The 17096-nt window shown below is 37.8% G+C and overlaps 1 protein-coding gene across 1 annotated transcript in view; it reads left to right on the top strand.

Annotated features, from left to right (window-relative positions):
* The window catches only part of DNAH12 (dynein axonemal heavy chain 12), a 238892-nt gene that overhangs the window by 84156 nt on the left and 137640 nt on the right, over nt 1-17096 (top strand). Inside the window, exons 22-31 of the mRNA XM_023755751.1 lie at nt 1853-2047; nt 4648-4769; nt 4865-5147; nt 7269-7388; nt 7691-7847; nt 8074-8246; nt 13162-13314; nt 13561-13800; nt 14122-14367; nt 14697-14816. Coding sequence (XP_023611519.1) covers nt 1853-2047; nt 4648-4769; nt 4865-5147; nt 7269-7388; nt 7691-7847; nt 8074-8246; nt 13162-13314; nt 13561-13800; nt 14122-14367; nt 14697-14816 — 1809 coding nt within the window. The remainder of the gene's footprint in view (nt 1-1852; nt 2048-4647; nt 4770-4864; nt 5148-7268; nt 7389-7690; nt 7848-8073; nt 8247-13161; nt 13315-13560; nt 13801-14121; nt 14368-14696; nt 14817-17096) is intronic.

Here is a 17096-nt window from a genome sequence, read left to right as displayed (position 1 = left end):
AGGTGGGAGAGGTCCTGCACCGCTGCTGCGCTTGCCACTGTGAACTCTGCTTCTGGCTGAGTGGCGCTCCAGCGCAATGACCACCAGGGGAAGCTCCTGTGTTGAGCGCCTGGTGGTCAGTGCATGTCATAGTGACCGGTCGTTCCACTGTTTGGTCGATTTGCATATTATCCTTTTATTATATAGGATCCTTATAGTTGATGTGGGTAAATACAGAAAGTTAACAAATTATAATAACTAACACCTTTATAGGTAGTATCAAAATTCTTACTGGGATTATATATAACAGGGAAAATACAAACAACAAATGGATTTTTCCCCTTGTATTTATTGATTTTTTAACTATACTGCTCTAGGCACTTTACATTTATCAGCCCATTTAATTTCCATAGCAGACTTTTAACATAGGCACTTTTATTATCTGTATTCATAAATAAGGAAATCAAAGCATAGGAGGTTTGCCCAGCTAATAAATGACAGAGCTGGAATTCAAACCAAGGCCTGGCCAGCATGGCTCAGTGGTTGAGCATCAACCTGTGGGCCGGGAGGTTAGGGTTCTATTCCTGGTCAGGCCATATGCCCGGGTTATGGGCTCATATGCAGGAGGTGGCTGATCAATGATTCTCTTTCATCATGTTTCTGTCTTTCTCTCCCTCTCCCTTCCTCTCTGAAATCAATAAAAATATATTTTAAAGAAACCAAGGTAGAGTGGATAGAGCGTCGGCCTGCGGACTGAAAGGTCCCAGGTTCGATTCCGGTCAAGGGCATGTACCTGGGTTGCGGGCACATCCCCAGTAGGAGATGTGCAGGAGGCGGCTGATCGATGTTTCTCTCTCATCGATGTTTCTAACTCTCTATATTTCTCCCTTCCTCTCTGTAAAAAATCAATAAAATATATTTAAAAAAAATAAAAATAAAAATATATTTTAAAGAAACCAAGGTAGATTGGTTTTAATTTAAGTATAGATGGTGTTTTTTATGAAAGACCTTGGCTCTTGATATTCAGAGTAGACAGAGTTGTGTTCTTCCAAAAGAACATAATGCTGTACATTTTCTCATGAATCAGGCTGACCTAGACTTTCCTGATATGTCTGCAGAAATTTCTTGTCTAACAAGGTAGAATTTACAAGATAAATTTAAAAGCTCTTTTAGAAGTTTAAAAACAATAAAATATGAGGTTTAATCTCTTGACATATTCGACCTTAGGCCAAATATTTAAGAACCAAAGAGAGATTATTTGAATGACTTCAACTAATGAAATACCTTACTGAGTCTTAGAGACCTGTGAGAGTAAGGAAACTTCCCCCCCCCCACCCCCCAAATTGTGTTGCTGTGGATCAGGGTTTTTCAACCTGGCACTAAAGACATTTTGGGTTAAATAATTCTTTGTTGTGAGGGTTGTCCTGTACATTGTAGGAAATTTAGCAGCATCCCTGGCTTCTACTAACTAGATATTAGTAGCACCCTCATCCCGTCGGTTGTGACAAATGAGAATGTCTCCAGACATTGTCAAATGTTCCTTGGGCTGGGGGACAAAATTGCCCCTAGGTTGCTAACCATTGGTGTAGATCAGGGTATATTCCTGGATGCCTTTTGGATGTGGGGTGGTTTACCTAGTGATTAGGAAATTGGTCTAAATAACTACAGTCATTTCCAATTGTGAGTTCCAATGATTTAGGAAAACTTCAGACCTCCTAGTGTTTTTCTAAACCCCTGTGAGACACCCATAAGTGATCTTGGACTGTTGTGCATTGATTTAAAAATAACAGTAAAATTTAAATACACATTTATTGCTATAACTTATTATTTTTCTTTAATAACTGGAATTTAGTATACTATGTTTTTCATTAAGGCCTGGGAGGACCGTTTGATTCGAATACAAGAAACGATTGATGAATGGTTAAAAGTACAAGCTCAATGGCTATACTTGGAGCCCATTTTTTGCTCTGAGGATATCATGCAACAGATGCCAGAAGAAGGACGTCAATTTCAGACAGTAGACAGACATTGGAGAGATGTTATGAAGTTTTGTGCAAAAGATCCAAAGGTGTAGTATTTGTTTTTTCTCTTGCAAATAAAGTGGAACCTTTATTTTGGGCTATTAAAAAAAGCGTTTGGCTTTTTCTGATTAAAAAAAATCAAAGATGCTCGTATAAAAACTGTAAAGTTCAGAAAAAATGTAAGAAAGCATTAAAGCAATTTTACTTTTCAATTCATAAGATATACTACTTGTAATTCTTTTACATCAGATTTATTGGGGTGACATTGTTTAATAAGATTATATAGGTTTCAAGTGTATATTTCTATGATACACGATCTGTATGTTGCACTGTGTGCGACCACCCAATGTCAAATCATCTTCCAGATGTCACCATATGTTTGACCCCCTTTACCCTTTACTACCCCCAAACCCTTTCCTTCTGGTAACCACAGTACTGTTGTGTGTGTCTATGAGTTTTTATTTTTCTTGTTTATTCATTGTTGCTTACAGTTTTATATCCCACATATGAGTGAAATCATAAGGTTCTTACCTTTTTCTGACTAACTTATTTCACTTTAGCATGATATTCTCAAGTTCCATCCATGTCTTTGCAAATGGCAGTATTCATCTTTTCTTATGGCTAAGTAGTATTCCATTGTATATATGTACCATATCCTCTATCGAAGGATACTTTGGTTGTTTCCATGTCTTGGCCACCGTGAATAATGCTGCAATGATTATAGGGGTGCATATACCTTTGCAAAGAAATGTTTTCAACATTTTCGTGTAGATACCCAGAAGTGCAGTTTACATTCTCACCAGCAATGGGAATCTTTCTTCACAACCTCTCCAACACTTTTTATTACTTGTCTTGTTGATAGTAGCCATTCTAACAGGTGTGAGATTGTAGGACATTGTAGCTTTCATTGCCATTTCTCTAATTGATAATGAGGTTGAGCATCTTTTCATATATCTGTTGGCCATTTGTATGTCTTCTTGGGAGAAGTGTTCGGTCCTCTGCCCATTTTAAAATTGGATTATTTGTTTGGCATTGAGTTGTATGTGTTCTTTATATATTTTGGATATTAACTACTTACTGGATGGTAGAGCTGCTTCACATGTACATGTAACTCACTTCACATGTACATTTAACTCACTGCTCCCATCCTCTTATAAAATAAATAGTAAAATAAAATGGAGAAGGGGAAAGAGAGAGAGAGAGAGAGAGAGAGAGAGAGAGAGAGAGAGAGAGAGAGAATAGTGCAGGTGATTCCACTCAATGTCTATATGCTTGGGAGTGAAGGGAAAAAATAATCTGAGGTTTTCTTAGTTGGTTGCATTTGTTCTCTCTCCCCTAGTGTGAGTATAGTACCTTGCTTAGTGTGAGTCTAATGTTGAAAGACATACTATGCATTTTTCATATACATATTATGCAAAGTTCATAGATAAAAGTCCACTTTTAAAAATCTAGTATTCAACTTAAGAATTTGTTTCAATACTGGGTGAAAAAGTAGCTGTGCTGGACTTACTGAGAGTAAACAGTATACTGATGTTTATGAGTCACAAGGATTTTGCCTTATATGTTGACTTTAGATCCTTTGTGAGACATGATTTACAGATCAGAAGTCAGATTTTTTTTTCTGCAAAAGGCCAGATGGTAAATATTTTGGGCTTTGTGAAACATAGTTTTTCTTTTCTCTTTTTTCCCCCAACTAGTCAACTCTGCTGTCATTGTAGTGAGAAAGCAGCTGGACAATTCGTAACTGAATGGATGTGCCTATGCTAAGTAAATTGTTTATAGACCCTGAGATTGTTGTGTGCCATGAAATATTATTTTAATTTTTTTAACCCCTTAAAGCTGTAAAAACATCCCAGCTCGGTGTTGCTCAGTGGTTAGAGTGTTGGCCCATGCATTGAAGGATCGCAGGTTTGATTCCTGGTCAAGGACATGAATCTGGATTGCAGGTTGGATTCCGGCCAGTCCAGATTAATGCAGGAGGCAACCAATCGATGTGTCTTTCTCACATTGATGTTTCCCTCTCTCTCTTTCTGTGTCTCTTTCCCCTTCCGTTCCTTCCACTCTCTCTCTCTAAAAAAAAAGAAAATTTAATGGAAAAAATATCCTCAGGTGAGGATTAACAAAACAAAGAAACAAAAAGGTGTAAAAAATAATCCTTCACTTGTGGGCCATAAAAAAAACTGGCAGCACAATGTATACATACATAAAAAAATCAAGTTGTGCTCCTTAAATATGTACAATTTTTATTCATTAATTATACTTTATAAAACTGAAAAAAGAAAAAGTGGTAGCAGGCTGGATTTAGCCCATGGGATGCAGTTTGCCAACTCATACATCTAAATTGTTAAGTTTGTAGTTGACAATTATAAATGTAACTTTTGTTAATCCTCACCTAAGGATATTTTTTCCATTACATATTCTTTTTTTTTTAGAGAGAGAGAGAGTGCATGACAGTCATAACTTCTCATTTGTAACTAGCATTTTGGATTAGAATAGTTGTAGTTTATTGAATTTTAATTATTTCCCATTACAAAAAATCTTATGACAATTTTCATATACCTTTTGACATATAACATAGATTAATGTTTACATCTTATAATTATATCTAGTATATAAGTGTTGAACTGAATGATTATGTCTCTTTTAGGTTCTTGCTGCTACTTCTTTAACAGGTTTATTGGAAAAACTACAGAGCTGCAATGAACTTTTGGAGAAAATTATGAAAGGGCTTAATGCATATCTTGAAAAAAAACGACTTTTCTTCCCTCGGTATGATGGATAATCAGTTGTGCTATACTTGAAAGCACTTTCTGATTTGTGATGAATTATAACTAAAGCTTTTGTATTTGCATGTTTTTCTCTAGTTTCTTCTTCTTATCTAACGATGAAATGTTAGAGATTTTGTCAGAGACCAAAGATCCACTTAGAGTTCAGCCTCATTTAAAAAAATGCTTTGAGGGCATTGCTAAATTGGAGTTCCTTCCCAATTTGGACATTAAGGCCATGTATAGTTCTGAAGGTGAGCGCGTGGAGCTGATTGCACTTATTTCCACGTCTGCAGCACGAGGAGCTGTGGAAAAGTGGCTGATTCAAGTGGAAGATTTAATGCTCCGGAGTATTCATGATGTGATTGCTGCAGCCAGGCTGGTGCGTTACCTAGGATTTAATGTATACCTTATATTCTGTAAATGCTTTCTTTTAGGAGGTTTTGAATGGGTTACCAGTAAATTAACATTTAAAGTTCTTACTATTTACAAACATTTATTATTTTATTTACTCTTTTTTGTTTCTAACAATAATTAATATTAGTAAGAATTAATGATAATATGTGATTCTGTGCTACAAAAGAGTAATAATAAAATGTATATAATTTAGAATGGGGGTGGTGGTTCTAGTGATAGGCAATTAGAGGAAGTAAAATTAAAACAGAACCAAACCATAAATAGGAATTAACCAGGTAAAGAATAAATAGAATACCATCTTGGTATCCAGTGTAAAGGCCCTGGGATCAGATAAAACCTCAAAATCAGGTGTTAAATGCATGATCTAGTTCACTTACTGTTGTTTACACTTAATTACTTAAAAACTTCAAACTTGAAATGAGTTGAACAAACATTAAAGGAGGATGTATATTTGAAAGAAATATAACACCTAAGCAGTACATGTACCTCACTTATGCTACTCCGGTTAACCTAATTTTGAATGATAAACTTCAGTATATATCTGCTTTGGGGGACCACAAAGGAACAGTTGTGTATTAAAAAAAATCATTTAAAAAGGCATTGTAGCCTTATATCCAGCAACCCACTTTATGTGAATGACGTATCCTTTTTCCTTCACCAAGAGCTCAGGAAGCTCATAATCTTGCAGTGGATATTGTGTTCAGCTTCAGTGTTCCTGTAGATAAATATTGACTTTTACTCCCTTTTTTTCTATTTATGACTCATAGGAAAGAATCGATATTTCCCATCAAGTATTTCCTTAATAAATATAGAAGTGTATTTTCCATGTACCTAGCAATAGTTCATCCATTCTTTGAAACTCATCCTTCTTTGAACTTAGGTTAGCTTGTCATTTGCATTTATTCCTATGCATTTATTCCTAAATATTGCTAATCAAAGGTATAATATATATATTATATATATTATATATATTATATATATTATATATATTATATATATTATATATATTTATTATATATATTATATATATTATATATATAAATATAATATATATAGCCTTAGGTTTATATCTAGAGCATGTTTGAAAATGGTGTTATATTAAAGATGATGTTGTATTAAATATATAGTTTCTTTCAATTACTTAATTGAAAAAAGTAAATTATCATTTACTTTTGAATTAAGTTATTTTTTAAACCACTAAATCTCTTTAAATACATAAAAATGTTAGAAAGACATGAAAGTATACTTTGAAGTCAAAAGCCCAGATTGTTCAATATAATTGAACAAAATACAGGGTGAAACAAAAGTAGGTTTTCAATTGTAAGCATGTGAAACACAGAGATTATTTTTTTATTATTTAGTAATTATATTATTTTCCATAGGAACAACTGTAAACTTACTTTTGCCCCACCCTACATATGATTATTCAAATGATATACTCTGGTCATACAAATTTTTAGAATTGTTATGGATTAATAATACAAGGGCTCTAACTACTAGGCCAATTTTCCACTAAATTGTATAAGTTAATTTATTAGACTGATTTATTTATTTATTTTTAAAATGTTTTTATTCATCTTAGAGAGAGAGGGAGAGAGAGAGAGATACAGAAACATTGATGAGAGAGAAACATTGATCATCTGCCTTCTGCATGCTCCCTACTGAGATTGAGTCCACAACCTGGGCTTGTGGCCTGACTGGAAATTGAACCAATGACCTCTTGGTCCATGCGACAATGCTCAACCAACTGAGCCATACTGGCTGGGCTGATTTATTTTTTTACAGTTTAATTTCTGTAATGGAAGTAATATGTATTCTAATAGAAGTAATAAGTATTCTATTTGTAAAACTTGACAACTCTCCACAGCAAAAGAACATAAAAATTATATAAATATTTTAAAAATATAATCATAATTTATAAAAAATGTTCAGGTATTTTAAATAGTCACCTAACATTTTTCATGACTATGTGATATTCTAGCCTACAATGTACCAAATATTTTGCTTCTCTGTTGTTAGACATTTAGCTTTTTGCTTTTTCCCTTTAGAAATCTTTTAAAGTTAAAAATGCTTTTTTATTATTCAGGCTTATCCAGACTCTACAAGAAGAGACTGGGTTCGAGAGTGGCCTGGACAAGTTGTACTTTGTGTTTCTCAAATGTTCTGGACTTCTGAGACACAGGAAGTTATAAGTGATGGGACAAAGGTAACGCATTATTTGATTTTAAGTAACATTCTTTTCTATATGCTATGTTTCTTAGTTAGCTTATCTGTTATTTTTAAAGCCAATTTTCTCCTGAATTTCTACATGTAACATTAAAATTATATAATTATTTGAGAACTTGTTATATTTTATACTAGGCTTAGACAAAAATCACTCTATTCTATAATCCATTTCTCTATTGAGGTATATTATGAAGTCAGAATTGTTTTGTATAAGAGTAAATATAGAAAGCACATATTTTAGGTGCTATATGAGAGTAGTTTAATTGCTTTTTTATTTTGTAGGGATTAATTAAGTACTATAAGGAACTTCAGAATCAACTAAATGATATTGTAGGGCTGGTAAGAGGAAAACTATCGAAGCAGACCAGGACTACTCTGGGCGCTTTGGTTACTATTGATGTTCATGCTAGAGACGTGGTCATGGACATGATTGATGTGGGTATGTGACTTTTTTCTTTAATGTTAAAGATAAAATATTAATAACTTCTAGCAACAAAGATTTATACTATATGTATACTATAGAATTTATTTTATATGATCTTTTCTATGTATTAGAAAATATGAATTGTTTTAATATTTGCTATTATAAAAGATGATAAAATACCTATTTTTCAAATTATTTCTATTTTAGGATCATGTATCTTGTTTTACTTTATTCTTTTTAGGTGTCTCACATAATACAGATTTCCAGTGGCTTGCTCAGCTTCGATATTACTGGGAATATGAGAATGCTCGAGTTCGCATCATTAATTGCAATGTCAAATATGCTTATGAATATCTTGGCAACTCACCTCGACTTGTCATTACTCCTCTAACTGACAGATGTTACAGAACATTGGTATGCATTTAAATTATTTTAATTCACACATTAAAGTTTACTTTTTAGTGTGGTCATATTTTTTTTGTCCAAATTTAACATGGCTATCCTCATTTTATTCTCTTATTGGTGATAGTTGAATACAGCTATTCCTTCCTAATTCTAAATTTCTTTTATGTGAAATTATCATAATGAATATTTAATTCTTGGTGCTTTTGTAGAATACAAGTATGTTTAAATTCTAATATTTGAAAATCGTGAGCACTCCCATTGGGAATAATTATAAAAAGGAAAATACTGAAGATTTTAAAGAGAAAAATCAAAGCTTTGGAAAATATTATCAGTTTTTGCAGTGGAGTTCTGGGAGAGATGACAGGAAGATGAGGAAAGTACAGTTGGGCCTTAGAACTCCAAGTTAGTTCTGTTGAATAGGAGGGAGAGACCTGAAACGTAGGGAGTTGGTCCTGAGGTCTATGTTTGGTGGGAAGGTATGGAAGATAGAGCTATGACTATTAAAATAGAAACATTAGGATTAGGGTTGCCAGATAAAATACAGGACTCCCAGGTAAATTTGAATTTCAAATAAACAACAAATACATTTTTAAGATAAGTCCTAAATATTGTATGGGACGTATTTATTCATTGTTTATCAGAAATTAAAATTTAACTTGGCATCCTATATTTAAATTTGCTAAATCTCACAACCGTATTTGGAAATTGAGGAGGAACATCAAGAAACACCAAGTAAAGTAAGTAAAATTAAAGTGTCTTTGATTGAGTTCTCTAGAAACAGAGATGAAATGACAATTGTTGGGCAAATGATTTACTAGAGAATGCTCTTAGTACAAATCTGTAAGGAAGTGAGGAAAACAGGGGAAAGCTAAGGAGAGATGTGATTTCATTGGATATATATCCTTAGCCTGATCTCACAGGGAGTTTTGGAGCATGAATTACATCACAAAGGTACTTCACTTGAAGGCAAAGGGGCTGGCTTTTATATTCCTTTATAGTCATTGGCTGTGGGTCACCCATAGGTTTAGGGGTATAAGTGAGCTATCAGGTATTTGCCAGTGAGGTAGCTTCTATTAGTTGAGAACAATTTCCAGGAGAAAAGAACAGGTGGGAGCTATTTGTAGCTGACACTTCAGCAAGTGGGAGATGGATGCAATGGTCAGTAAAGGGAATCCGGGTAGGATGTTAGTGCATCTACAATAAAATGTTTCACCAAACCCTCTAATTTCTCAGGAAGCTATCTGAGGGCAGATACCATGTCTGTCTTGGTTTCTACTCTAGTGTGAACAAGTACATAATTACTCTTTAAATATTTGTTGAGTAAATGAATCTCAAGCTTCCATGTCCTATCTGGACCCTCAGAGACATCAAACGCTGTGAATACTTGTAAGGTGGAAGCTGTAAAATCAAAAGCACATTAAGCACTTGTATACAACACTAGAATGAAAAACAAAATAAGTCTCCTAGGATATGTATTATCTATATACTAGTGACCTGGTGCACAGATTTGTGCGCATCGAAAGGCAATTAACTAGAAGGTGGCCAGTGGGGCAGGACTGGGCAAGATGGGTCAGACACGCTCTGTTGCCAACCTCCCACAGTCTCTCCCCTGCTGGCCATACCTGGGGAGCGCTGTGGCTCAATGGGTGTCCGTGGAGTCAGTATGGGGTCCCTCTGGCAGGTGGGGTTTCTTGGCCTGGACTACGGGGATCTGGCCGAAACTGGCTCTCTGACATCCCCCAAGGGGTCCCAGAGTGTGAGAGGGCACTCTGCAAAGTTGCTGTCGTACAGGGTGTGGAATGCAAATACAAGTGTGCAATAAACCAGATTCGGGGCGACAGTGCCTCCCCAATTACATAACCCATGGCCAAAGGTGGAATCGCACGGCCCCACGAGGAATCATGCTCCCTCTTCTCTGATTTCGGGGTATGTCACCTGAGAACCGCTGCTGCCAAGTCACTGTAGCTCAGCAGATCCTTCGTTGAGCGTCTGCCCCGTGGTGGTTAGTGTGCATCATTGCAACCGGTCGGGCGGGCAGAGGGACACTTAGCATATTAGCCTTTTATATATCTACTAGAGACCCGGTGCATGAATTTGTGCATGGGTGGGGTCCAGCTGGCCCACCCCAATGGGGGCCCATTGGGTCAGGCTGGCAGTGGGGACGGGCTGCGGGAGGTTGGCCGGCCGAAGTGAGGGGCCGTGGGTGGTGGGCCAGCCAGCCCTGCCCCCAATTGGGGTGTTGGCGGTTGATCGGGGGGCCAGGCAAGCTGGTAGCGGGGGGGCAATCAGGGCCCGGATCAGGCTGGTTGGGTGCCGCAGTGCACATCATAGCCACCGGTCGTTCCAGTTGTCTGGTTGTTCCACCAGTCCAGGTGCTAGGCTTTTATATATATATCTATATAGATATATATAGATATCTATCTATATATATCTATATAGATATATATATATATTTATATATATAGATATATATATATAAAAGCCTAAGCGATCGTTTGACCCGTAGCTATGATGCGCACTGACCACCAAGGGGCAGATGCTCAACACACAGGCATGGAAACATGGAACAGACTGATGAATCTCAGAGGGAAGGAGAGAGGGGTGGAAGAGATTAACCAAAGATCTTATATGCATACTAGAGGCTCGGTGCATGGATTCTTGCACCGGTGGGGTCCCTTGGCCTGGCCTACGGAGATTGGGCTGAAACCATCTCTCCAACATCCCCTGAGGGGTCCTGGATTGTGAGAGGGCACAGGCCAGGCTGAGGGACCCCACCGGTGCATGAATCTGTGCACCAGGCCTCTAGTATAGATATAAAAGGCTAAGTGTCCGTCTGACTGGTAGCTGTGATGCGCACTGATTACCAGGGGCAGACACTCAACTCAGAAGCTGCCATGACAGTCACTGGCTATTTAAAATAAACAGCACCATGGACTTGGTGCTGACAAATCAACACTTGGCTTCCCCCAAGTGGATACAGGCCCTGCCACCACCCCAGAGCTACACTCCACCAAATCGCAGCCAATGCGGCCAAGACCCCCTGGCCCAAAATGCGGCCCATAGCCCAGCCCAGCCTGGAAACAGTCACTGTGGATGCCAGGTAATGACATTATGTAGCAATGCCCAGCTTCCTCTCCCTAGCAACTAGCCTCCTTGGAGTTTCTTCAGCCCAGGAACACGACTTGCTTTATAGCCAGGTGCAAACATTTCACAGTTCAACCAAATATTTGTGAAATGTTTTCCTGTGCTTCATCTCATTTGATCCTCACAGAAGTCCTGGAGTAGGTACACAGGAGACACAGTAGAATCCTGTTTTCTTTTCATTAGCTGGAAAACAGAGATTTAGAAAGTTTAGAAACTTGACCTGACTGAAAAAAGTAAGGAATGGTGGACCTTGAAAATGACTTCAGGTTTTCTCACTGCACAGAATATAGTCAAACACTGCTGCAGTTAACTATTCTACCCTTTGTTATCCCTGCATGATCTACAATAATAATCTGCTTTGTATTGATATTTACTGCTGTGTTGCTGACAATTAGCTGAACGAGAAGTTGGGGTGCTTCACTGGGCTAGAAAAAGTTTAGCTAAATCAGAAAGCAGGTATAATTAAGCAAGTTTATTCTATATATGTAAAAGGCTAAGTTGACTTGCACATGCACAATACATATAAAGCTCTCACTGGAGCCAATCACATGCGTGTGTTTCGATCTGTCATTGTCGATCGTGAATTTGGTTGACACTTCTATTATAGATAAAGGGCGAATAGCGATATTAAAATATTTCTTCTAATTTCCATTCAATGTGCACAAATCCATAATAAAAGGAGCATACTTGTAAGAATTTTCTTGAAATTGTAAAGAGAAAGGTTTCTAGCAAATGAATGGACATTAACAGTGTAGCATTTATCATAAATTTAAGATAGATAAAATATCATTGATATTGCCTTTATTTAGATGTCTATTATTTTATTTTAGTAAGTGTAAAAGTATTATTTTATAGGTTTATTTATTACTTATTTTTAAAATAGTCTTTTAAAAGAGCAGTTTTAGGTTCTCAACAAAATTAAGTAGAAAGTACAGGAGTTCCCATAAACCTCCTGCCTCCCTATATGTACAACCATGTGTCCCTTAACCTTATTTCTCCTAAAAGGAGTCAAGTTTTACAAACTCTCATATTGGTTTTTATGAAGCAAACTTCATAGTTAGAGAGTTGACTGTAATCTATATGCTTCTAAAAATGTTCAGCCACTGTTCCAGTCATTGTGGAAACCCAGAAAGCATTCAGATACTGCTGATGATGTTGTGCTTATTGAACTTAAAGACTAAGTGAGAGGGAAAAATCAACATAATTACCTGTAAGGCAAGGTAGAAAGCAATATTAGTGGTAGGAGAAGTATAGAATAGTGTTATGGGAATAGAGAACATACCAAGAGTATCAGGATCAATAGCCAGGGTGAATCATAGATAAAATTATATAATAGGTCATATGTTTCTCTTCCAACTGATGGGTCCCCATTCATAACACCCACTTTCAAATATGTACTCTCTTTGAGGCTAGCCAAGAGATTTTCATTATGGAACTCTATAATTATCTCCACAGCCACTTCTAATTAAACCTTTCTGACCAAATTGTAACACCTCAAGGCTAGATTTTCTTTGTTTTTAAAGGCAAATGGAATACTGTACATGCAAAGTATTAAAGGATAAGGAGATTTTGATACATTTTCACTTTTTTGAACTCTATAAACTGCTTATTTTTTGTACAGCTAGAAAATTGTGTGCTAAAAATTAACTGAAAAATGTAATTGTATTACTGCCTCTCTGAAGTTACAACTAAAACTAAATCCATTTTGGAAGTGATTATCTGTGTTGTTGTTTTCAGTTAAGCATGGACTATTTCTTTTCACAAAAATGTTTCTTTTCAGATAGGTGCCTTCTATTTAAATCTTGGAGGTGCTCCAGAAGGACCAGCAGGCACAGGAAAAACTGAAACCACCAAGGACTTGGCTAAAGCTCTTGCTGTACAGTGTGTGGTGTTCAACTGTTCAGATGGGTTAGATTATCTAGCAATGGGAAAGGTAAAGTTACATTTTAAATGTTACCAACTTATAGCTAGGTCTAACTGGATAAACTGAAGCAAACTCAGTTAAACATTATTTGAATGTAGTTTAAGCATTACTTGGGTTTACAGATAAAGACATTGTTTATATCTTTGGGCTTTTATTAACCTTAATTTTCAGTTTTGACTTAAAAGGTTAAATGTTTGTTTTAATAAGTTATGCCTTTTCCTAAGAAAAATTATCTCCTTTTTTCCTGGTCCTTAGTTTTTTAAAGGATTGGCTTCTTCTGGTGCTTGGGCTTGCTTTGATGAATTTAATCGAATTGAGTTGGAAGTGTTGTCAGTGGTAGCTCAACAGATCCTTTGCATTCAGAGAGCCATTCAACAGAAGCTGGATGTGTTTGTTTTTGAAGGGGCAGAACTTAAACTCAATCCCAACTGTTTTGTAGCTATTACCATGAATCCTGGCTATGCGGGACGTTCTGAATTGCCAGACAATCTTAAGGTAATATTTTTTAAGAATGTAAATTTGTTAATCAAAAGTAGCAGCATAGCCCACTCAAAAGGTATATTTTCTCACATGTTTTTGTAATTTCTCTTTTCTATTTTCTGCATGGTAAACCTCCAAAAACTCTTTTAGGTGTCTAAAAAAAATGAAAGGGCACAAAACTATTAAAATACTAGTGAAAAATTAAAGAGTTAATGAAAAGGTGTTGCATTGGGTGAATAAACTTGAATATCAACACATTATTTTTGGGTGCTTATGCTTAGTATTAAAATGGTTTTCTTTATGTAAATAATATATTTCATTTATTATATACTTCAGGTTCTTTTTAGAACAGTGGCTATGATGGTTCCAAACTATGCCCTCATAGCAGAAATCTCCCTCTACTCCTATGGATTTTTGAATGCAAAACCTTTGTCTGTGAAGATAGTAATGACCTATAGGCTTTGCTCAGAACAGCTCTCATCGCAATTTCATTATGACTATGGAATGCGAGCAGTGAAAGCAGTTTTAGTGGCTGCTGGAAACCTAAAACTAAAATTTCCAAATGAAAATGAAGATATACTTGTAAGTATATGTACATGAGTGAATACATACATTGTGAAAGAAAGTCTGAGTAAAAGATAATTTTTTAGTGCGGCTGATCAGGAACTATAGGCAAAAAAGAGAGTTCTTGCTTTGAGCCTTTTTATAAGAGGTTGAAATGATAGTTTAGGGGTTATGCTATTCATTATACTTTATGTAAATGCAAGGACCTTTTGGCTCGATAAGCATAATGTTGGCTTTTCGTATGGGGATTCATGGAACAATGTAAAATAAACTTTGACTTTGGGTATGGGAAGGAAAGGGCAAATACCGGCAATTAACTTAATATTGCACTTTTTGGATGCTTTTAGCTTCTTCGATCAATTAAAGATGTAAATGAACCAAAGTTTTTATCACATGATATACCCTTATTTAATGGAATAACTAGTGACTTATTTCCTGGCATTAAACTTCCTGAAGCTGACTATCATGTAAGTAAACCTCTGAGAATAACTTACTCCGCAAACAAATTTATCTCATGACTTAATAGTTTACAAGGTGTTTTTAAAAAATATATATTTTATTGATTTTTTACAGAGAGGAAGAAAGAGGGAGAGAGATAGAAACATCGATGAGAGAAGCATCGATTCAGCTGCCTCTTGCATGCCCCCTACTGGGGATGTGCCCGCAACCCGGTACATGCCCTTGACTGGAATCGAACCTGGGACCCTTCAGTCCCCAGGCTGACGCTCTATCTGCTGAGCCAAACTGGTTAGGGCTACAAGGTTTTATTAAATGGGTGAAATCATTCTGTTCGGAGGATAATCCCCTATTTTGGTCACCTTAATATGAAAATGAGTAAATTTTACTAGTACATTGTGTTGTATGATACTAGGGTTGACAAAGTTCAGGTCAAAGATGATTGTTGTAAGAGAATAAGTATTTTCTATCGTGTGATTTCTAATACTACTATCCTATCTAATAAAAGACAAAAGGGTAATTAACCGTACCTCCGCTACACTTCCCATCGGCTAATCAGGGGGATATGCAAATTAACTGCCAACAAAGATGGCGGCTGGCAGCCATGCAGCTGAAGCGAACATGAGGCTTGCTTGCTTCAGTGATGGGGGAAGCCAAGGTTCCCCACCTGCCACGGCTGGCTCTGAGCGTGAAAGCAACAATGTTTCAATTATAGAAGCTAAACAAACCCCAGATACCTGCTTTCAGCCGGCCGCGGCCTCAGAGCTGGGAGTGCCAGTGATGGCAACAATGTTTCAATTATAGAAGGTAAATAAATCCCAGAATAAAAAAAAGAAAAAAAGGAGAGGCTGGGAGCTTCAGTCACCCGCCCACCTGAAAATGGCCCTCAGCCCCTCACCCAGGCTGGCCAGGCACCCAAGTGGGACCCCCACCCTGAAACAGGACACCCTTCAAGGCAAACCAGCTGGCCCCCACCCATGCACCAGGCCTCTATCCTATATAGTAAAGGGGTAATATGCAAACTTACCCTAACAGCAGAAAGACTGGGAATGACTGATCACTATGACACACACTGACCACCAGGGGGCAGACACTCAATGCAGGAGGTGCCTTCTGGTGGTCAGTGTGCTCTCACATGGGGGAGCTCTGCTCAGCCACAAGCCAGGCTGATGGATGCCAGTATAGCGGTGGTGGTGGGAGCCTCTCCTGCCTTCTCAGCAGCGCTAAGGATGTCCAACTGCAGCTTAGGTCTGCTCCCTTCTGGCATGTGGGCATCCCCTGAGGGCTGCCGGGCTGCCAGAGGGATGTCTGATTGCCATCTTAGGCCCAATCCCCTGGGGAGCAGGCCTAAGCCAGCAAGTGGTCATCCCCCGAGGGGTCCCAGACTGCGATAGGGCACAGGCCGGGCTGAGGGACAACCCCCCCCCCCCCGAGTGCACAAATTTTTGTGCACCGGGCCTCTAGTGTATACTATAATACTGTTGTATATTTCAGCTGGTAACAAAAGATTCTAAGCTGAAAGTGGTAAAACATCTTATAGTTAACAATGATTTGTTTCTCAAATTTAAATAATATGGTTGCTCTTTTTTTTTTTTAAAGAAACAAAGTATGTGTATTTCCAATTCTATTTAAATTATAGACAGAGGGGGAAACCAAGATGGCGGCATAGGTAGACACCGGAAATTGCTGCCTCGCACAACCACTTCAAAAATACAACTAAAAGACAAAATGAACATTATCCAGAACCACAGGAAGGCTGGCTGAGTGGAAATTCTACAACTAGAAGGAAAGAGAAAAGCACAGTGAGACTCAGAGGTGGTGTAGAAGTAAAGTGCAGAGGTACGGAGGCATGTGGAAAGGGCTGGCAGCTGAGGACACGGTTGTCTTTTTCAGTCGGGAGGGAGTCGCAAGCTCCCGACTGCTCTGAACTCCAGTTCCGGGTGAGTCTCTGGGGACCCAGACTCATACGGGAGAAACTGGACTGTCTGGCATCGGTCGGAACTCGAGGGCAGCTTTCTCTCAGAGGCGCTTGCAGCAATTACTGGGACGCTGAGAAACAGGGCCTCTTAGGGCAGGACTGAGGAGCAGCCATAGCTGCTTGCTCTGCCCTGTTGATCCCCTGAGACCCCGCCCCGCCCAAGCTGTGCGCAGAGGCTTTTGCATATGAAAGGCCTGGCCCTTTGCAATCTGAAAATTACCTAACAAACTGCAGCTCGGTCAGAGAAAGCCAGAACATCTAAAAGAAGGCCCAAGGCCCCACAGCAGCTTGCATTGCTTCACAGCTGGCTCCT

The sequence above is a fragment of the Myotis lucifugus genome, unplaced genomic scaffold (assembly GCF_000147115.1).
Source record: "Myotis lucifugus unplaced genomic scaffold, Myoluc2.0 scaffold_83, whole genome shotgun sequence".
Taxonomy (NCBI): domain Eukaryota; kingdom Metazoa; phylum Chordata; class Mammalia; order Chiroptera; family Vespertilionidae; genus Myotis; species Myotis lucifugus.
The sequence above is the reverse complement of the archived record's forward strand: the minus strand, read 5'-3'. Positions and strand labels throughout refer to the sequence as shown.